The 24319-nt window shown below is 28.8% G+C and overlaps 1 protein-coding gene across 1 annotated transcript in view; it reads right to left on the bottom strand.

The window, feature by feature from the left end:
• Positions 1-21865, bottom strand: part of LOC107449413 (uncharacterized) — a 38560-nt gene extending 16695 nt beyond the window's left edge. Inside the window, exons 1-2 of the mRNA XM_016064933.4 lie at positions 20803-21865; positions 10436-10540 (exon numbers count right to left, since the gene is read on the bottom strand). Coding sequence (XP_015920419.1) covers positions 10436-10540; positions 20803-21181 — 484 coding nt within the window. The 5' untranslated portion in view covers positions 21182-21865. The remainder of the gene's footprint in view (positions 1-10435; positions 10541-20802) is intronic.
• Between the last annotated feature and the right edge of the window lie 2454 nt (positions 21866-24319).

Consider the following 24319-nt stretch of genomic DNA (forward strand, 5'->3'; position numbering starts at 1 on the left):
TTTTTAGGTTAAATACGTGAACAAAAAAATTCGGAAAAGGATTGTTTAATTTTTTTTTTCGAAATAATTTTTTAAGTCATAAACTTGAGAAATAGATGAAGCACCAAACTCAATTGTTAGGAGCCCATAATACAATAGATATTTATAATTAATTCAAAGTATTTAAATGATTGGAAATATTTGCTATTCCAAATTTAAAGCAATGCGCGTATTCGACTACTGACTACTACGATGTTCTGAGTGTAACAATTTCGTGGTCTTACAAGGAGGAAAAAATTCTGGTAAAATTACCGACAGTATCGCAATGACATTGACATTTCTGATTACACAAAAGAACATAATTCTGGTTGATAAAACCGTGATATACGGTATTTAAACAGTTCAGTTGGTAATTTTTCTGTTCGAAGGGTAACAGTTTACAGGAAATTCTGGTCTTCAAAATTTTAGTTCTTATTACCCCTCATTAGTTATTACCACCATACCAATAATGGAATAAATGGTTTTTATACCATACCTTAAATTATTATAGTAAAATTACCACATTTATCAAATGTGAGTACATATTATAAAACCATATTTTATTGTTAAATTCACCAAAGCGCTTAGGTAAAAATTACCGAGCTCTTTAATGTTCTCATAGAGCCAGAAATACGGTAATTTTTACCATATTCTGATAGTTATAGCCATATTTTTTCCTCTGTATACGATATTATGTTTCAAGTATCAAGATTTTAATTTTGGAGACAATTTGCTTGGAAAAGTGAAGTAAAAAATTAAATTTTCAAGGTTTCTGCTTCGGACTCGCACCGACTAGAGTACTGACATAAAATATTCCTTTCGACGGACGTATTATAGGGTTAGAAATCCCTTGCATGCTAGCCAACAATGGGAACTTTCATGGTCTTCCTCATAGTTTAACTCAAGTGTGTATTTGTTCCAACAAAAATCCATCGCGAAGGCTAGTTTTCCCCAAGTCAGCTGAGTTGAGTTCAAAATTACAAGAATGGGGAGTTAAACATAGATAAATACAAACTCAAAAATAGGTTCTCTGTTCAACGCCGGATATAAAATAAAATCAAAACCTGTAAGTTTATAGCAAATTTGCACTATATAATGATTTAATGCTGAACTCATTATTCTGCAAGTGTTGTCTGAAAATTTATTGTTTAATAGATATTTCTAAATATCAAGTTTTATTCATCTTTAGAGCTGAACTTTTGTTTATATCCAACACAATTTATTTTACCAAGTAAAAAAATCTAAAACATAATATTTAAATGAATACCGTCCAATTCAAATCAGAATACTTTTATAAAAATTGTGCATAATTCATCCTCATTTTCATATCCAATATCAACCCACAAATAAAATTAATAAACTCATTAATATACAAGCTAATCCGCATAACACGTGATCAAACCTCACACAATTTCAGGACGTACCCCCACATTCGACGGAGTCAATTTTCCCCTCTCCCAACGCCACTATACGACTTGCCAAACTCTGGCACGCTGCGCCACTGGACAAGAATGACGGGCGGGAGGGTTAGTACGCCCCTGTACAAAAGCTAAACGCTTCCCCTGCCCCTCTTTTCCAGTTCGGGACTCCCTAATAACATGTTCCCGGGCCCAAACAGCTGTTGCAGAACCATCTGTTCTGAACAGTGTAGGGCCCCATCCCCTGACCCCCTCTACCGCCGATCAATGACGTTGTTTATCGAATCGCAGGGTGCTTCAAGGGGGGGAGTACTAGTAGAATATAAAAGGTGGGGTAGTCTCTCATATCGCACCGCCGCCACCCCTTTCTCAAATCTGCCCTTCTATCCAAAGCATAGAATTTATTCATTATGTACGGGATATTTTTCATATTTTATACTGGGGGACAAGAGCTTTGGCGAATATGATGGAAGGGGGGACATAATGTAGAAAAGAGCTTTTTTCCGAATGTGGGGGTCTGCAAAAGAGAGATACGAGTAGATTTGGCGAGTTTTTAATACTAGATAAAGTATAATCCCACGAGAAATGCTACTCATGGTTGTATTTTTATTGTTGTTTGGGCAGTAAATGCGTGATGAGTTTTAAAAGTGCACTTAGCTCATTTTAGAAAATAAAATATTTGAAAAACAAAGTATTTACGAGTTAGAAACTATTTCAAGAGAAAAACGAGCAATTTAACATAAGTTTAAAATAATTTCCATTACCAAATTAAAAATAATATCCGATTATTTTTTCCATACGTGGGAATAGATTTTAATGGGGGAAAAAGTGTGAGTAGATTTAGAGAACTCTTAATAATCGATAAAGAATCTCTCAGAAAAATTAGTTCAATGTCTGAAATCGGTAAGAGCGGTACCTTGAGCAATATTACGATGCAAATTAGGTACAAGACGATAAATTGAGCTTAGGTTTCCACGTAACGTGTAATCAAGTTCAAGAAGTATGTTCAACTTATGTAAGTTGAACTTTAATATGGAAACAAAGTTGAGCAATATAAAATGTATTGTTTATCTTAGTGCCAAATTAAAGTTGCAGCAAATTTAGGCGTTATTGTTATTTAACGCAAGAAAAATTTCTTAACAATGTTATGTAAAGTAAGCCAAATAAATGGTTTTTACGCCATAATATGAGGTATTCTGATAAAATTACCGAAACTTTCCACATTTATCATATATTAAAAAATTATATTTTATTGGTATTTTTACCAAAATCGTAACTAAAACGCATCCGTAAAAATCACTGAGCTTTTTGTTGTTTCCATAAAGCCAGAAAGACGGTAAATGTTACCCCATTCTGGTAGTTTTAACCATATTTTTTTTTCTTAGTGAATGATTTATGTAAAAACCATATCGTATAAGACTGTAGAGTATAAATTCTTGTTGAAAAAAAATTTTTGGAAACAGAAGAACTTTCGAGGTATTATGGAAGAGCCTAGCTATAAGCGGATCAAGATCCGATTAAAACCTAGTTTTGGAATAAAACATTATACTTTGGATAAGCATTGACCAGCTTTAATGGCCATACAACTATTTCATAATATAACATAAAAAGAAACTTCCCTAGTATGTTCTTAAAAGTATCTTGGAAAGTAAAATGTTTGAACCAAAAAGATATATGCGACTATGACCCTAGCAATGAATATGCTTACTTTATTATTAAGATGCCTATTATTTGAAACCTTGAGAATTTCGTAACAAAATCTGATAAAGTTGATCATTTAGAATTTTCTTTTATTTTATGCATAATTGTTTGTCCAAAGTTAGATAGCTTTTTCAAAATGTTTCGATATTGCCACATATATTTCCTCTTTAATTGTAAAGAGTTGAATTAAAAATTAAGTTGCAGGAGATTTGTAGGAAATACTATGGTTCGGCATAAATTGGCCACCATACTATGGTTCAATATGAATGGAAATATGGTTCATAATATAACATTTTTAAGTTTGTAGTTAATTTGCACCGTATTATGGTTTAAGGGATACATATTACGTTTCAACTAGTTTTTTTTAAAAAGCCAATTTTAAGTTACCAATTTTTTATTTCAATTATTTTTTCTCTAATAGATTTTCATTGAGAGGGAGAATAATATCTGTAAATTGTTATAAAATTAGGGGTAAGTTTACGCACAAAATATTTAGAAACATTTAAATTAAACAGTTTTATGCGAATTAATATTCAATTTTGGGAGATCAATTCAATCTAATCCCAAAAAAAAAAAAAAATTATTTTCTCAATATATGCATGAACAAATTCTTTCTATAATGAATGCATTTTGCTAATTTATATATGTAACGTATATAGTACGCCTAAGTATGCATAGAGTTTCATACATAAATTATCTATAAACTCATTTTACGAATTTATGTATGAAGCATATTCATACAAAGGAAAACGCTATGCACTATAAAAAATTTCGGATCAAATTACGGTAAAAAGTAATCATCATTCTATGTACCAGTACTTTTTACCGTGAAATCCAGTTTTATCTTCAAATTTTACGGAGCAAAAAACTTATATACTGCAATTTTTAAAGTAATATTTACTTGAAAATCACTCAACTTATGCAATTAAATAAATGGTACTATGAAAATTATGTTATAAAAGTTTGCGGTAAAAATAGATTTTACGGATGATGCTCTCAGGGTGTCAATAATTTTTACCGGAATTTGATCCGGAATTTTCGGCAGTGTGTACTTAATTAAATTTACGAGAAGATTAGTTTTTTATATACAATTCAAATCAAACAAACTGACCACAAAAACGAGATTGTATTTTTAGAATAATATCGATTAAATGGCAGTACACGATCATTTACGTTGAAAAAGTTCTTAAGAGCCACGAAAAACAAACCGAACATGTTAACCTGTTTTAAATATAGCCTATAATACAAGAGAAAAACCAGTAATTTCCTGTTTACGATTTATGTGGTAAAAGATAAATTGCTACCCTTAGATCGCAATGAAGGCACTGCAGTTACCCTACCTTGTTATTTCCTTCTTGAAAGCAGCAGTAACTAATATTTTCTATATTCAACAACACACAAGTATGTGAAAACACCAAATATTTGGTCTATAAGTACAAACTTTATGCTAGGCTCGTGCAAATGCCTAACCCATTATCCGATAATTGAAAAAAACAATCAGTTAGAATTTTTCTTCACTATTCTAATAAATCTGATATTTATTAATTGGATTCGTACTTCAAAAAATTTTAATGCGATTAAGATATAAACACATGAAGAAAATTGTGTTTAGAAACATGAAAACGGTAAAAATGCTTCTCAAATGTATAAACATACTACAATTTTATCAAAATCATCCACCAAATGTTTAATAATTGTGATTTTTAATAGAAAATAGAAATGTTTAATAGAAAATCACACATTTTCAAATAATTTTTCAGCCACGAAACTAAATTAAACGATTCAATATGTAAAAAACAACGAGAGAAAGTAGAATAAAATGCATAATAAAAAAAAGAGTATATTCATTAAACTGTAACTTTATATCCCGTTTTTTCGCAGAGTACACAAAATAAACTAAATAGCAATACTGCCGCGAAACTGAATCACAAGATTCGATGTGTAAAAATAAAGAGAGAAAGTAGAATGCAGTGTATAATAAAGAAGATTATATGCATCAAACTGTAATTTTATACCCTGTTTATGTGCACAGTGCACAAAACGAAAACGGAACACCTTTATAACTTTTGATCTAATGCTCAAATATGCATTTACTAAAAATCAATCTTAATTTTCAAGAGCTGAACTATAATTTGAGCAGATGATGTTTTGATTTACGAAATTGGACACAATAACTAACTTTCTTTGATTAACATACCACTTTTTTAGGCGGATTCGTAATTTCGACAATCGAAATATACGAGGAAGCAGCAATTCGGAATAGTTCAGTCAGAGGGGTGGTTCCTTAAAGTTAAGTTCACTTTTTACGTCTTTTCCATAACTCAGGAAATGTTAAAAAGAATTGAAATAATTTCTGTAAATTAAAAATAATTTAAAAAATAACTCGTTTTTATCCAAAGATAATTTCATATAAAATAACTTCTTTTCCAACTTTATATTGTAATTTAATTTAATACCTGCAACTCATTCATTTTATGCCATTGTTTTACCTCTTGACGAGTTTCATTTCAACCTCCAACTAATATATTCAGCTAAAAATTAGCACCATAATCGCATCAAATGAAACAAATTTCTTTCTCGCCTTAATGATAGTTTTCCAACAAAAAGAAAACTTTCAAATTAACCTTATCTTTCTAAACCCAAACTCACTCCTAACCGTAAACCAGAAAACATTTCCAAATTACCGCCAAGATTCGAAATCGTCTGCCATTTGGAAAAGCCGTAAATCCACCCAAAACCGAAATACCGTTGCCCCATTCAAGTTGTAACCCTTTCTGGAATTCGTTACTCAACAAATGGGGAGCTAATTAAAAGCAACGATCTCTCCCAAAAGCGGCCGTTTATCAAACATCAAATCGTAGGCCGCCAAGAGTCCCGCCTTCGAATTAGAACCCTTTACGCTAATTATTGACATCTAAGTCCAAATAAACATTGAGTGGTAAAAGGTAGTGGATGCAGCTTTTGAAAGACCACCAAACCACCAATTATGGCGGCTGCAAGTATCCTGAACTTAGGGAAGGGTAAGGCTAGTGTTTGAGGATCGGCTTTAATAAACAAGGTTTGGCAATTTTGTGTTCTGCCAAGTTCGCTATTTGTGACTGGGATTGTTAAGTTATAAACGTCAAATAAATAGTTTTCAGTTTCAATTGTATATTATGCAACGATTCAGTTTTATAAAAACAAAAATAGTTAAATTATAAATAAGTATCTAAATTTCTGTTGTGATGAGTATGCATGTATTTTTAAAATTTTAGAAGTTTAACAATCCCTACTTTCATTTCTAATTTTTTTCTCAAAATGCGTCAATTTTTAATATACAATAATTTAAAATAGTACATCATTTATAAAAAGAAAAGCATTTCAACTTTTCATCCGATTTTTTATTTTTTATTTTTTAATTTTTTGCTTGTTAAAATTATTGTTAAAACTATCCTAATTGAAAGCATCGAGTTAATATTTAAGCGAAAGAAGAAAAGAAGTTATCGGGACCTAACAAATTCCTGCTGAGGAAGGCGAAACTGAAAACATCAAAACCTATTTGATTGCCAGAGTTGAAAGGCGGTTATTAAAAACGTCACTTTTGCCAGACAATCAAGCTAGTTTTGATACTTTGCGCTCGTCTTCCTTATTAATGATTTGAGAAATTTCGAAAGCTTGTCCTTTTCTTCACTTGTATAGTTATTAGCTACCTTTAATATGTATACTTTTTTACAATCAAGATTCCAACGATATTTATTAAAAACCACCCTTTTATAGCAATCATTGAACAGCCGACACAATTTTGGGCTTACGACTACTTAAGTTTAACTACATATCCTTGTAATTTTGAACCTAATCCAGAAGACAAGGAACTCCCGAATTTAGTATTGGGAGAAATTTGCCTTCATGGAGGACTTTTTGATGGAAATAACCCGCATTTGCGTAACATGGAGAGGAAAATCACGCAAAGCGCCCACTGATCTGACGCAAGGGGACTTTAGCCCATGATCCCTCTACCACTGAGGATTTTTTACGTCAGCACTGTAGTCAGTGCGAGCCGGGTACGGAATTCGTATTGACCATCCATCGCTGGGATTCGAATCCAGTTTACGTCATTGGATAGCGAACTCTCAATCCTTATTGAATGGCGAACGACTGTTGCAGAGCATTATGTATAAGGAATCTGACATTTTTTAGATTGATTGGTACATTAAAATTATTCGTTTTTTTATTTTGTTTTAATTAATTTATTTATTTATTTTCAGTGAAAAACTTTAATTACTTGAAGAAAGTACTTTTAATAAAACTATATATCTATGATATGTTGTACAATAATTAATTTTAGTTGTACAATAAGTCCCCAAACGACGTTGGGTGCATTCTTTAAATAACGCAAATTTCTAATGTATTTTTATTTTTTGTTTGCTTTATCTAATGCATAGTTTTTATGTAGTATGGTTTTTATGTAATATACGATCATATAAAGTTCAGATCATAGAAAGTTCTACACGAGAAAGGAAAAGATATGGTAACATTTCAGAAAACTTAAAGCTATTCAAAATCAAGATTGAAAAAATTTGAAGAAAAAAAAAAAAAACTGGGTTATAAAAAGACAAAATGCTTTCAACTATCTATCGTTGTATTCTCCCTGGTTCGTTTTCATGAGAATATTTGCTCAAACAATACTGAAATTGTTCAACAGTAGTATGGCAACACAATTTACAGTTTACCATACGTGTATGTTCTTATCTATTACAAAATAAATAGGTTGTTAAAGTGAACATAAGTTAACAATGGCATTGAGTGGACCATAACATATGAACCGGATGTCGCGTGAATTCTCAAAACAGAAAAAATTGAACTGTAATGGAGCGAACAGTCAGTCAAGGGGAGGGGAAACTGAACAACTTTAATATACCACTGTATGTCACTTAAACATTTTTTTTCAGCAGGATAATTTTATTCGATCGATATTTACTTCCAACGCAACACGGTGTGACTAAACTGTTTGGGGGACTACTGCCAGATTTTTTTATAACTTACTTTATTCCTTACAGCTGAGCGAATGTTCGAATCTGAAAACAACCATTGGTGACAAAGGCTACAAATTAGCGAAAGAAAAAAAAATGGTTTTGAAAAAAAAAGAAATGTCTAACGCAGATGAGCATTTAATGACAAAGTGTCTTCGGACTTAGTTGAAGAATTTGTTCTTGATTGTTCGAAAGTTCTTTTCTTTTCTATTCTGTTTTCTTGATTTCTTTTTTTAATGCCTGCCCATCTTTTGAGCGTAAAATTATTTTCTACCTCATTTAGAGCATTACGCTCCGCTGCTTGTGTTAAGAATGCGGTTCAATGTATGGTTTACCTTTACTGGAAGGGATAACCGTAAAAGAGCTCCGGCGCATAATCATTATTTAGGAAAGTTTTTTTATTATTATTATTTCTTTTTTTAAAGAGAGAAAAAAAGGCTTCAAAACTTTAACGAGGTTTTTCGCGAAAAAGAGAAGAGGAAGAAAAAAAAAAGCCTAACTTCAAAAAGATTTGCACAAAAAAAATTTTCCTAAAAGAAAATATTTTGGAGAAAACTAAAAGTTGATGGTAAAATTAGCACTTTAAGAAAAACCATGCTTTAAGTTGATGCTGAAGATTTTAAAACAATACATCAAAATTGTGACAGTCAACATAAACAATGCTTTAAGTACTAGCTGAAGATTTTAAAACAATGCATCGAAATCGTGACAGTCAACGCTGCATTAAAATGAATTCTGTAAACCTCTCACTAAAGATTCGATAAATGAATATTCAGCTTATTATGTTAATAAGTTGACTCAAACTTCCAAACACGTATCGGTACAATTAGTAAAAGAACATGTAAAAAATATGTTTCTGAAAATTCATAACAAAAAGTGCCAATACTCAGAGTGAGTCTTTTTAACTGCAAATATAACCGTAAAAATTTGCGTACATATTTCTTCCAAAAAAAATTAGCATAGAAAAAATAACATTTTCAGTGAAGATACACTTAATCATTGCTCAGATCTGAACGAGTTATGACTCCAATACTACATCGGCATACAATAAAAACTGTAAAGTATACTGGATTTAATAACGGTAAAAAACACGGACTATCAAGGTACCAGTACTTTTCACAGTAAAATCCATTTTATTCCGGAACATGCTACGGAACAAAAAAAATTTATTCAATATTTTTTACAGTAATAATTGCGGTAAAATCACTGAATTACTTTAATTAAATAAATATTGAAGTAAAAATTATGGTTTGATATTTTACGGTGAAAATGGATTTAATGAATGATGCACACCCAAAGTGCCGGTACTTTATACCATAATTTGATCCGGAATTTTTTTATAGTGCAGACGATTTTAAAATCAAATAAAATATGTTAGAAAAACTATCATAAAGTAAAAGCGAATGAGAAAACAGTTATTATGACTCTCTATTGACATTTGACTACTTTCTCTGTATTACTGTGAAAGTTGTATAGTACTGTATAAGTTGTATGCATACGAAAATAAATAAATAAATTGTATCTGAATTGATGCTAAATTGCAATTCTGAATTAGTGCTAAATCAATATTATAATATTTGTTAGGACATAGTCGATTATGTTTGATTACTTTTAACCGGAAAATGTTACAAAACAAAACAAAATTGATGTTCCTTAATTTTTACAGAAACAATTACAGTAAAACTGAATCACCCTAATTAAACAAATATTACTGCATTAATATTAATTTTTACAGGAATAGTTACAGTAAAACTGAATCATTCTAATTAAGCAAATATTACTGTAAAAATTACGGTGTAATATTTTACCGTAAAAATGGATTTTGTGGATAATGAACCCTAAGTGCTGGTACTTCATACTGTAATCTTTTGCAGTGTAGACGACTTTAAAATGAGATAAAATATGTTAGCGCTAAGCGAATGAGAAAACAGGTATTATTGCTCTCTATTGATATTTGTCTAACAACTTTCTCTAGAAATACTGTAAAAATTAGATAGTTCCATATATATATTAAAAAAAATTGCATCTCTAATTAATGAAATTAAATTGAATCTCTAATTGAAATCCCTCTAATTGAATTCGTTTTATGATATTTGTAAAGATATGTTCGAATATGTTTCTATGGTAGAGTAGAATATTGGATTTCTTTCACGCGCTTTAACTTTAAAATAAAATAAACTTGACTCTTGGGTAACCGACGTTGGTTTCGCAACTCTTATTTTTATCCAATTAACATCTATGTGACGTCATGTGTCTAATGAAATCAACCAATGAAAAAAGGCTACTCACTTCTTGGTTCTCTGGGTCCATCTACGGTGACTTTAATGGCTTTGTTGTAAGTAACCACTTGAGGAGGACTTGTACTAATCGAAATAGTTAATGTGAAGCTCTTTCCTGAAATAAAAATCAAGAAACTCAAAACTAGGTAAGCAACGCTGAAATACACAACAAAGAAAAAAGTATTCGAAGTAACTTTAAAACTAGTTCGTAAAGTCAATAAAAATGTAATGTGAAGAGTTTGACAAACATAATGTAAAGAGTCTACTGAATAGAAAAGACATTATTTTATGAACGCTCGCGTTTTCTTTAACAATGCAAACGACCACCATTTAAAATGTAACGTCTATTTTCTCCCAATCCCCTTTCGCAGTTTCAATTTCAGATAAAAAAGAGAGAGTAAAAAGAGGATTTTTTTTTTATTGCTGTATGGTGAGTGGAAATAGAAGCATTGTCAATGACTAGGTCATTCCAAAAAAAAAGAAAAAAAAAAAAAAACCTAAGTAATTAAGCGCCACTCCCATTGCACACCTGGCAACAAATAAATAACAGCAACAGAAAAAACTCCATTAGTTCTACTGGTAAGGTATATTAAGGTACCTCTTAAAAACTTGTGTTAAAACGGCAGAAGTATTATTGTAAATGCATCAAACTAAACCATAACTGCAACTAACAATTCAAAATTTATATAATTAATGAAAATGTTTTAAAAATATTTTCTTTATCCTGGTTATTTCATTTAAGTTTGTTGCAGATCTCAAACCATCTTTAAATGATAAAAATGATGAACATTTTATTGAATTAAAATTACTATCGATTTACATGTATGAGTACTGAACAATAATAATAATATAAATTAAATAAATGAAAAAAAAAAGATAATATTTGTTAATAAGGCCTACCACAGGGCCTTGAATAAAAGAAAGTGCGTTAATGCGATCCAACTCTACAGCTAGACAATTGCAATATTTCCATTTTTACTATTTTTTTTTCCACAGGAGCAATGATTAAAAGAGAAAAATCTCCTCTCTAAATTTACTATAGTCATGCATGTTGAGGCATATTACACAAATTATTTCAATCATTTATATCGTATTGCTTTCAAATTAAACTCTATTAAGAATTTGTATTTAGGACAAATAAATCTATTAAGAATTCGTATTTTTGACAAAAATCTATTAGAACTTTGTATTTTGAATTTATTTTTCGCTTTATTATGTTCTTGTTATGAGAGCAAGAGTTATAAAAATAAATTATCTTATAATAGTTTCTGTTTTGATACTGGGAAAAAATAGATACAGTTAAATTAGTGAATGTAGAGTTTATAAGTGTCTAAAGATGATATAATTATTGCTAATCCGAAAACCTATATTGAAAATACTCAAATTATTACACAAACATTCCAATCTTATTGACAATTACAAAAGCAAATCCATTGTAATTAAATTAATAAACTTGCGATTTATGTACATCAATCTATTTCCAAAAACAAATCGAAGTAAGAGATTAACAAGTCATTATTTAGAGCATAAATAAATTGTTTAAATCTTCATAGATTAAAAGGGAATAAAATTCTTTCGCTTAAGCTTCTAACCTTATTTAGAATTGTGGGATAAAGAAAACCACTGACCAGAAGAACAAAATCGGATCCCACATTTAGGCCGGATGAAAGGAGAAGAAATTCCACAGCCCGCATATTCCTCAACTACACATCCGCCTTAGCCATTTTTGTTTTTTGTTTAGTAATTTCAAATGAACCAAGTGTGATATCCCGTAGCACAACTTTCCCAGACTTTGAAACTCTTTTTTCTTTCCTATCTTCGGTCATTTTAGTTTTGGAAATATGTCTTATACGTGATTTTGTAATGGCTCGAAAATTTAAGACAATCCGTTTGGTATATGAAATAAATACTCAGCGGACGAATTAAAACATCTAATTAGAATTTCTAATTAATAGAAATAATGAAATTTAGTTTTAAAAAAACACATAGCTTAAAGCTATTTTTTCCAAAATAAAATCTTGCTTTCATATTTTTCGTTTTAAAGAAGAAATGAATGAAATTAAAAGAAGCTTTCAACATTCTATTAAAAATTTTTTAGATAAGCTATTAACATATTTTCTGTATGAAAATATGCAAAAATGAGCTTCTAAAATGTTTTTATGGAAAATATTGTAAAATAAACTTTCAACATGTATTAGATAATGTATATATATATATATATATATATATATATATATATATATATATATATATATATATATATATATATATATATATATATATATATATATATATATATATATATATATATATATATATATATATATATATATATATATATATATATAAATGAGGTCTCAACATATTTTATATAAAAGCTAAGTTAAACCCAAGATATTAAATTTGTGTCGACATTAAAATCTGTTTTGAATCTACTAGCCAAGTAATATCTTAAAATGATCTGTTTTATGACATAATTTGTACAACTTAAAATCTGTTAGCCAAGTAATGTCTAAATACATGCCACACATGGCAAGAAGAAGGCAGATGATAACTTTAAAAATCAGAATGTCTTCCTGTGAATTTGAATGAATAGATAGATATGTATCTACATCAACTCTCTTCTGAAAATATACTACATTTAAGATTTATACAAAAAGGAAGAGTAAAATATTTTTTCTAAACCAAAAAAGGGGAAGGAAATCTTAAGTTTGGATTCGAATTCGTATTCATCGTTTGACAAAGTGTGGAAATAGATAAGACAGGCAATTCCTCCTTATATCAACCACATTTTAGTCTCAATAAATTTTTCAAAAAGTCACAGAAACGCCAAGAGGTAAACAGCCATTCAAATACAAAAAGCAAACTTTTTTTTTACCCTGTATATCACCGGCACAAAAAGAGACAAGCGAAATAAAGTTGAAGAATATGTAAATAATAAAAAAAAAAAGAACAAGATAAAGAAATGCAACTATTCCCTTCATGCTAATTCACTTTTATCTTCTGACAGCAGCGAAGAGAAAAGCTTTCTCTGATTTTTAGCTAAACATAAGAAAAGAAGGGGAAAACTCTCGCGTTATTCCGCAGCGCGGAGTTGAGCTGTGCGATGGCTGCTCCCCGTGTAAACGGAAGCAAAATTATAATTCAATTACGCGACAACGTTTACCGACAATCCCCCTAGGGGGCGATGGGGTAAGACATTGGGCATCGCTTGGCTTTTGCATGTAATTGAATTTGTATCCAAAATTTGGTTGATCGTGTCTCAGTATTTATTTGAATCCCTGCCGACGGATATATAGTGTACTGAAAAATCTCTTATTGTTTCGTTCTTTTTCTTGGTTCTTAACTTTTGTTCAGTTCGAATTCTGAGAATCTTTGTTCTTAAAAAGAAGAAGCAATAAAAAAAAATGGCGGGGAAAGGAAAACCTTATTTCTGGATCATTGCTTATTTCAGTTAGAACATTAATAATGGAAACTTTAATGCAATTAATATCGGGAATTCGTATTTCAAGATGACTTTTTGTTAGCTGGAAAAAAAAGTTTTCTTTTCGTTTCTTTTCCCTATTTTATCTATAAATTAGATATTTAATAACATTATTTGTTTCCCTTCATTTTATTTTGGTTTGTTAACAGATCATACTGAATAAGAAATGACTTTTCATTCGCTGTACTTCATTGGCTTTTTCATATAATCGAAAGAGCCCAGTTTTGTTTTGCGTTTTTTTTATTGTACAGTACCTTATTTTAAATGGGGAAAAAAAATAAAACATGTTCCATGAAAAATTTCCAAATAAATTAGATTTGTTTTTTAATACTATCGTCTATTTCTACAAGATTGAATTATTAAGAAAAAGTAGAAAAATCTCTTTCTTTGTCATAATTTGTATAATCTCTCAACGAAAAAAAGAAAAAAGAATTCAATTTAAATAAATTCGAAATCATATCATATAACCTAAAGCAGATAGTTTTGGAAAATATTAATTTTTTAAGGAAAGACAATTATAATGAAATGTATAAACTTTTTTTAAGATATCTAAAAAGTTATTAAGTTTTTTTTAAAGGAGAAAAGCTTCAGACATATTAGCAAATTCTTCTTAAAACAATAGAGCATAAATATAATTGAATTATTTAATTTTTAAAAGATCATAAAAACTTCGCATTTCGAAATTACCTCAAGCTTTAAAAGAATTCATGATAAGCCAGATTAGTTTTTCAAAGGATTTTTTTTTTTTTTTAAGTATTGCTAAATCATATCGTTTTCGTTTATAAACTTTTTCTTCCATGAAAGCTTATTAAACTTAAAAATTTGTTTCAATTATTTGCCTCAAAAAGAATGATTTTTTAGTATCTTTTGAAAATAATTTGGTTTTTAAAGAATTTCGTGCTATTTTTAATTTAAATATTCCTAAGGATATGGAGAAAAAAAACGCAATGATATTCAAAAAATTTTAAAGGAATTTCATTATAACATAACATTTCGATAAAATATGATGTGGGCGAAACGTTTTAAGAAAACCATAACTTATGGTTTTCGTATTTTTGACGTCTTTCGTCGCATAATCTAAATAACTTTCAAAAGAAGTCGAATACTGATTTTATAAATAGATAGCTTTTATTCATATAAATTCTAATTGCGTTTTGTTACATTCCTTTAACTAATGAATTCAATATATTTTATTTCATTGAAAATAATATGATAAAGATGCCTAAAATAATGTTATAAAATAATTATGCTTTATGGATTTTGAAATCATTTTCCTGTTATAAATTAAAACTTTTGGTGCCAAGTCTACAAGTAAAAAATCGCAACTTTAGCCCAATATCATGATAACATTCCACCATTTTATTTTATTTATTTTTTGACCTAAAAATCTGAAAATGTTTTTTTAAAAAAGCAGAAGTTTTACTAAATAACATCCGAGAAAATAAAACGGATGATAACATTAAGGTTTTAAAAATAGCATCCGAGCATGTTTTTAAAATCTTCAAATTTTAGATTTTATAATTTTCTATACATAAAAACTGTATACCTTATTTCTGACCATTTCATTTCTCATTAGATAATAGCAATAATTAAAATTAATAATTGTCTTTGTGTAATTTCATAAGAACGAAAAGTTTTGACTTAACGTTACTTTATTATCCATAACATGCTGACTCCAAAAAATTGATTTATAAAATATAGAAATCTTTAATTTTTGTTGACCCCTGTTATTGAACAAAGCAAAGTTCACCAAGATGCCCCAATTATACTAAAAATAACAAAATGTTCAGATCTTTTTGCACACTAAAAAGAAAAAAATGTTCAAAATTACTAAAATATGGTAAACTTTGTCGTGTGGAAGCACCAAAAAGTACAGTAATTTTAATCGAAGGGTTTTGTTAAAATTAACAATCAAGTATTGCTTTATAATATGTGATGAAATTTCGGATCTTTATTGTGGCATAAAAGATTAGATTAGATTAGAAGAATTTTAGATCAGGGCATAAGAACAACCCGTTCGGTCAAATTTAGTTTTCAGTTTTGTATTTTTTACTATACGTGTTGTAATAAGAACTATAATTTTGAAAACCAGAATATCCGATAAACCGTTACCGAGAAATTACCAAATAAATTATTTAAATACCATATTTTTTTATTTTATTTTCTACTAAAAATGCCCTCACCATACAGTACGGTAATTTTATCAGAATTTTTTGCTCCATGTAAATTTAAATACAAATCTTTTGCTGTTGAATAAAGTGTGCTAAGGTACCCGAATTCTCAAGTGATACAAATAATATCAAATTCTTGAAATCGCTTTCTACGAGTATTTTTCAACATAAAACTTTTAATATTAAAAAATATGAAAGTACTTTTAAGGAAAACAGTATTATAAACAATTTGTAGATAACTTGATTTACTACCCTACCTACTTTAGTAACTTGTGCTTAAATGAATAAGGAACAGAAAACTACAAGGGTCAACGTTTTTAACGGAACCGTTGATAAAAGCTTTGAGATGCTAAAGATATTTTTTCATTTATGTATTTCGCAGGTTGTTTGAGTTAACATCAATAAAAGAGATAAGAAATAAATAAAAATGCAGCTAATACATTGATTATTGATCTTAAGGAAGTAAAACTTTGAAAATTAGAATATCTTTCAAACAAATACAAAATTCGCTTGGAATTTTACAACTTTTTTTTTTCTGTATAAATCTCCGTTCATTTTAATTTATTTCAAATGCAATGATTTGATGGCTTATGAAAACTACTCAAGTTATTTTAAATTATACTTTGAAAGATATTTTTTTAACAAAAAAAATATCATTAATTGTAAATCGTTGAGGAAAAAGATGGAAAATTGATATAAACTGTCGCTTGAATGATTCAACATTTGAGATAAAAATTAAAGTTAATTTTTATTTCGTAATAGGTTTCTTCAATTTTTAATTTTTTGAATTAAAATCTTCCTTTTTTAAGGAGAATATTTGAACTTGATTTTAACCTTTCATTATCCCATTTCCTTTAATTTAAAAAAATTACTAAAAGTTTAACTAAAATATTTTTCTAAAAGAATTCGTCTGTTTTCTTTAGAAATGAACTTACTCCTTAATAATAAAGTATTTCTATTGTTTGTTTTTTTGTTTTTTTCCGACTGTAATAAAAAAAAACCAGAACAAAAATGAATCAATCAAAATAAACCCAGTTTAAAATATCTTGATTAGAATACCGGTTCTTCAACCATATGATTGCGAAATACTTACGCACAAAGCATTAACTTTATGTTGCATTAGCTTTTAGAGGCAAATCGACGTGAAATATCATTTCTTATATAAGAAACTTATATAAACGAGAAAAATACGGTGATTTTCAGATCAACATGCACATTGAGGAAATAAGCTTTCCCTAATTATAAAATGCGTTTTTTTTTTTATGAAAAAAATAGATAAAACGTTTTTTGTATTTCCACACTGAGCAAAGAAAAGTATGGTCAAACAGGAAAAATTTACCGTGCTTCTAGTTCCATGGAAATGCCAAAATTTTGGTAATTTTTACCGAAGTGCTTTGGTAGTAATTTTGAAAAAATTAACGGCAAAGTATGATTCCATAATATGTGATAAAGTTAGATAAATGTTGTAAAACTTTTAGCATAATTCCATATATTCCGTTAAATTTACTTTTTAGTTTTATATTTTTTAACTAAATGCGTGGTAATACGAACTATAATTTTGAAAATCAGAATTTTTGATAAACCGTTACTATATGAACTGAAAAATTACCAAGTGAATAGTTTAAATATACTATATTTCGGTTTTATTAACCACAATTGCGTTGTTTTTTTTAAACCAGAAATTTCATTACCATACAGAACGGTAATTTGAAAAGATTTTTTTTAAGTATAAATGCGATAACTTAGTCAATTATCCATCAAATTTACAAAATTTTAAGAACATTTATAATAAATGACGTAGCTTCCATTCCAGGAAATATTAAATGTCCCGTCGATGGGTCTTTTTTTTTTGTTTTTTTTTTTTTAATTATTAAATTTCGAACTTAAACTGTGTAAACGTTTTACTTTATCACTTAATTTGTCTAAAACTAGTAAACTATTAAATAAAATTTTTAAAAAATATAGAAACAAAAACTCTTTCTGAAACGGAAACTACTTTTTGCTTTACACAGGCTGTTAAATCGGCTAAACAAACGGCTAAAAACTTATGAGTCTTTGCGCCTGTAGGCATGAGAAATGCAGTTTTGAGAAGTTATCATAAAGACCTCCTTCTATCAAAACTTACTCCGCCAGGATTTTGCGAATTTTTTTCTCTCATTTATATTAGTTTCAACCCATACTTTTTCCATAATGTTTTCAAATATGTATACTAATTATAAGTGTTAAAATTTAAAAAAAAAAATCAAAAAATATTAAATTTTTGAATATTTTACAATGATGTTTTCTTTCAATTGTTTTGATTAATGTGATTGTTTTAGCAATTTATTATTATTATTTTTTATTTTCAGCACAAAATTCTTATTACTTTGATGAATTGTAACTCGAAGTCTTTCTTAATTTATAAACTATAATATTTTTTATTAGTTTTTTTTTCAAAACTGATAGTGACATTTAATTTCTTCAATCCTTTTAAGTTATTTAAATTTTTACAGTCAATCTCTTCATGAATTTTCACGTACTTGAAACTTTTCTTTGGTCTTGCTTCTTACTTTCATAACGATTTATAATTTTTTTTCGTCCTTCTTATGTTTTGTTATTCTTAAATCTTAATCTTTATGCTATGTTTTCATTAATCTTTATGTGTTTCTTAAACCTGCTTCAATCTTTGAATCTTAAGTTAAAATTTCCAATTTATCCCACTATTATAAATATTAAATTACAATTTTTATTTAACACCATTAACCAAACTATAAGGCAAAGCTCCCAATTTATTAGCTAACAGTAGACAGCTTCCTTTAATTTGTTTAAACTATAATAAAGCCAGTTTTCTACATCAATTTTAATTAAAATAGCAGCTTTTTTTTAACTTTAAAAAAAACGGAAATTACGACATTGTCGCTTATTTCAGGCGAATGGCACATGCTACTAATTACTTTTAACGTTTTAAACAAACACAAAGAAAGAAAATTCGCTTTAGAATCACTTGTTCTTTCGAAGAAAAAAAATGTTATTCCATCATGAATAATCAAAACAAAATGCAAAACAAATGCATGCCATCAAAACATAATGCGTAAAATATTAGTACAACTATGAGAACTTACAGTATTTAAATAACACGTAGATTCAAGTGAGTTCAATATCATTTGGATTTATTAAATCGGTGAAATGTTTACAGGAAGAAAGTTGTAACTCGAGTATGTTACTCATCTTAAATTTTAAGTTATTATGTATCTACTTGTCACAGATCAATTCAATCTAGTAGATAAACTAGTACCGTTTATACGCGTATAGATTAAAGTAGAAATTTCAAACAAATATCCTCTTAAAAAAAAGAAAAAATAGGACTACCAAATGTATGTAAATTAAACTCATTAAAAATTTATTTTGATTGGGGAAAAAAAAAACTACAAACCTCAACGAGCATTTCTAAATTTAATCGCAATTCGAAAAAATTCTTGATGCCAAAAAGTATTTAGTCAATCTATTGAATAAGTTTATTAAGGATGAGGAAGTTAGTTTTTCACTGGAAAAAAGTAAATATATTAACGAACTACAATTCTTTATATATGTTCCTTATTTATTACGTTTATATAACCGAATTAAAATAAAATGGCTAAATCTTCGAAAACTGATATTTCAGACATTTTTAGCAATGAACATTCGAATTAGTGAAAAGAACAGAAAATCTACTTAAACACAATGATGATTGGTATTTTTAATCAATGGATGCTGAGTTTTGCCATGATTTCTAAACTCAATAGGGTAGTTTTCACTATATATAAAATAAGTGCTTCTCTTAAGCAAAAAATCACCTCTTTTCCTAAATAAAATGGTGAATATTTTTAAGGTTTGATAACATAATACATACTTTTTTTAATATCATATATTATGTTCTGCTTCTAATAGAAAAATTTTTTTATTTATAAAGTATCATGTTATTTTTAGGTGTAGCTAAAAGGCCTGCCTTTCTTTTTTTAGATATTCAACTTATAAAAATTTTAGACAACTGAACAAAAATTATAACATAATATAAGTTTTATAATGGAAATATATTGTGCTTAAATCATTAAACATCGCCAGGAATGTAATTAATAAAATTTTAAAAAATACGCCAGAAGAAAAATTGGAAACAAATGGGATTCAAAATGTGGAAAATGTTTAATATCCGTTTTTGCTCATTTTGTATTTTAGTATTTTACTGATGCTAAAATATATGATCCATTCGGGAGAAATATCTATGCAAAAGTTAAAAATAAATAAATAAATAATTAATTATCAACCAAAAAAAAAAAAGAAAGAAACTAAGTAAACAGAAAAGAAATCAATGGCTTTTAAAACACAGCATGTAATTGTTTCCTAAAAAGTTTAATCCTTGAAACATAAAAAAAAGCATTGAAACTAAGAATGTTCCTAATAATCTTAAATTCTCTTTTAATGGTCCTAAAAAGTATTTCATGCCATTTCAATTTTAAAAAATTAGGATCAAAAAGAGAAAGGGAAAAATATCAAACTAGAAAATAATATTGAGTATCTATTCCCAACAAAACTTATTCAAACGTGTAGCTTGACGAGGTGCTTTAATTTACGATTATTTACTTAATTCATGCCATAAAATACTATGAAACCCTAACGAAAAATAAAAAAGCGGAAAAGCTTTGTAGAAATTCACTATCAATGAAAGAGATTTAAAATATTTAAAGAGAAATGCAAAAAGAAACTTACCTCGTCCACTTCGACCCACGAACCTCAAGTCATTGAACTTGGCCACTTGGTTCTTGATCACTGCAGTGGCATTTCTCAGTTCAGCACTATAGTTCTCATCATTCCCTGCCTTTATGCTGACCACTGTCCCATCAGCAACTTCGCCCAAGCAAACTACTTTGAAAGCGATAGGTAATGTCTTGTTTGATCTCCAATGACTAGGCAATGAGGAACACACAACACAGGGACTTCCAGTCTTGACCAGTTCATTAGGATGGTCATTCATAACTTCATTCAGCATTCTCTCGCCGGGGAAGAGAAAACCATTTGTGGTATTCGTTTGGTCAGGACTGTTCGTACTGACCGGTGGACTACTCACTGAATCTGCTGGTAAATGCATGTTTAGATTATTGTTGACAAAATCCTAATATTGAGAAATCATCAGGAGTCCATGACGGATTAAACGGGGAAAAAATGGACAAACAGTTCGTTAGTAGATTCCAGTTTCAGTATATCAACAAAATTAGTTGGCTAGTTACAGTATCTACTTTTTGAAATTCCACACAGTTAGTGGACTGATTTCAAACAGTTGGACTTTTGTCTTCAAATTAATTAAGTCTTGATTTTATCCTGCGTGGTAGTCACGTGGCTATCTTTGTTTTGATCAAAGATTTAGAATATCTTCATTGATGACAGAAAGCGTTGCCGTATACTCATATAAATAGTTATATAAAGAATTTTTGTTCTGTGAATAAGATATGAGTATGCATTAAATAAAAGAAGGGTTTTAATTAGTTTTGTTGAAATAGGTCCCAATGAGAAGCTAAAGATAACTTGTGGTTTAGTGAATCCGACAACACGACTTCTTCTCACAACAGTCAACTAGGAACTGAGTGAGGCTGCAGCGGATGCTATATAACAAAGAGAAGGGAGAGTTTGAAAGGATGGCCAAGAGCAAAGAGGGGGGAACGCAACTTGGGGAGAGTGGGTAGACCACGTGACTTTTCCCTCTAAACCACCACTCCCCTGTGTGGTTCACCGGCGTGTATCCCTCCGCTGGGACCGTAACACCACGCCTGTCTTCGCGACTGTCAAACCGGCTGCCGCAGATTACCGGGAGTTCACCACTCCCCCGATGTCCCGTGACTCCTCCCTCTCGCTATTCCCCCTTCTTCCCCCTACCAGAGATCGATAGAGTTTACCGACAGAGCGTTTTAACGCGACCCCCACCTTACGCCACCCCATGTGTGGTACTTATACTAACTCCACTCTATCTTTTTCATTCATGCATGTCTAGAAGGGTGACCAGCAGCGGGATCTAGTTCGATTTTCGACTTGCGCGCGCTTTTCGTTCAGAGTGGTCAGTCTCCTTGGACGTAGTTCTTTTTGAGCGCGTGGCCGGAAATAAAAGTTTAAAGAGAAAAGTTTCAAACTTAACTTCGACGGTCTTGCGCAGATGGGAGAAGATAACAAATACTGATGTGAAAAATTGCTTTCTTCTGTTATCGTCTGCGCGTATGTAAATCAGACGATTTTGGACTGAAACTATCATTTTATAAATTATTATCATTGTATATTTCGTATTTGATATCTAAACAAAACTCATAAAATTGATTTTTTTTTTAATTATTTTTAATTTTATTTCCAAAGACAGTATCTCATAAAAAAAAAATTTTTTTTTGAAGTCACAGATGCTTGTCGTGTTTCAAATAACTGATTTACTCGTGATTAATATTAAACTTCCTGTACAAGAATTCAAATTTTGTGATTTGAAAACAAATTATAGTCGTTTATAAATAAATAACATTAATTCATTTTCTTCAGATCTATAAAGAAGAAGAAAAAAAGGTTATGGAAGAAAAAAGATGTTATGTGAATAGATCAATGATGTTTCTGTTATAGTTTTCTTGGAAGATGTTAAATTTTATTAATATTTCCTTCCAATTCCTTATAAATTGTATGAAACCAAGTTTTATGAAGTAGGAAAATATTTTGAAAATACATAATTCGAAAATTATTTTTCCGAGAATCTTTGGAGTAAAAATTAAGAGGGGGAGAATCACATAATTCGAAATTATTTCAATATAAATTTTAGTGAATAAAAAAGCATACATTCAAGACTATTATAATGTTCGAGAATAAAAATACATAATTCAACATTATTTCAGAATGAATTTTTGGAGATAAAATTCAAAATTCTTTTGAAAAGAATATTTGTTATAAAAATTTCAAAAATTAAATTTTATTTCAATATGAATCTTCGAGAAGAAAAAAAATTTCATATTATTAATAATATCCTCAATTTTATAGTTACTTTAGATTATTAAATAATGCAAAATCTACAATATTTATTATCCATTGCCATTATTTTCTAATTTAGTTTCGCTATTGAAAATTCATTTTATTAATGAAACCTATATGATAGATTAAGCATATTAGAAACTCTTTTTTTTTCCCCAATAAACCATATTTTTCTGCCCTACTAATGTCTCTTTATTTTAGATAACAACAAGCCTTATGTTTTTCCTTGAATGATCAACAATTTCCAGACACAAATCCTATCAGAATTATAAATTTCAATCAATGAATATACCTTTTTTTAAAAAAATTATGAGACTAAATACTTAACAACGTATCATATTATATTATTAAGTCATCTTATTTAAATTTAACATAGATTTATTAGAAAAACCATATTTTTCTGCCCTACTAATGTCTCTTTATTTTAGATAACAACAAGCCTTATGTTTCTTCTTGAATGATCAACAATTTCCAGACACAAATCCTATCAGAATTATAAATTTCAATCAATGAATATACTTTTTTTTTAAAAAAAATTATGAGACTAAATACTTAACAACGTATCATATTATATTATTAAGCCATCTTATATAAATTTAACATAGATTGATTAGAAAAAACCATATTTTTCTGCCCTACTAATGTCTCTTTATTTTAGGTAACAACAAGCTTTATTGTTTCTTCCTGAATGATCAACAATTTCCAGACACAATTCCTATCAGAATTATAAATTTCAATCAATGAATATACTTTTTTTTTTAAAAAAATTATGAGACTAAATACTTAACAACGTATCATATTATATTATTAAGCCATCTTATTTAAATTTGGCATAGATTTATTAGAAAAACCATATTTTTCTGCCCTACTAATGTCTCTTTATTTTAGATAACAACAAGCCTTATGTTTCTTCTTGAATGATCAACAATTTCCAGACACAAATCCTATCAGAATTATAAATTTCAATCAATGAATATACTTTTTTTAAAAAAAAAATTATGAGACTAAATACTTAACAACGTATCATATTATATTATTAAGCCATCTTATTTAAATTTAACATAGATTTATTAGAAAAACCATATTTTTCTGCCCTACTAATGTCTCTTTATTTTAGATAACAACAAGCCTTATGTTTCTTCTTGAATGATCAACAATTTCCAGACACAAATCCTATCAAAATTATAAATTTCAATCAATGAATATGCTTTTTTTTAAAAAAAAATTATGAGACTAA

The sequence above is a fragment of the Parasteatoda tepidariorum genome, chromosome 1 (assembly GCF_982258835.1).
Source record: "Parasteatoda tepidariorum strain Cologne lab strain chromosome 1, Ptep-v5.0, whole genome shotgun sequence".
In the NCBI taxonomy this organism is placed as follows: domain Eukaryota; kingdom Metazoa; phylum Arthropoda; class Arachnida; order Araneae; family Theridiidae; genus Parasteatoda; species Parasteatoda tepidariorum.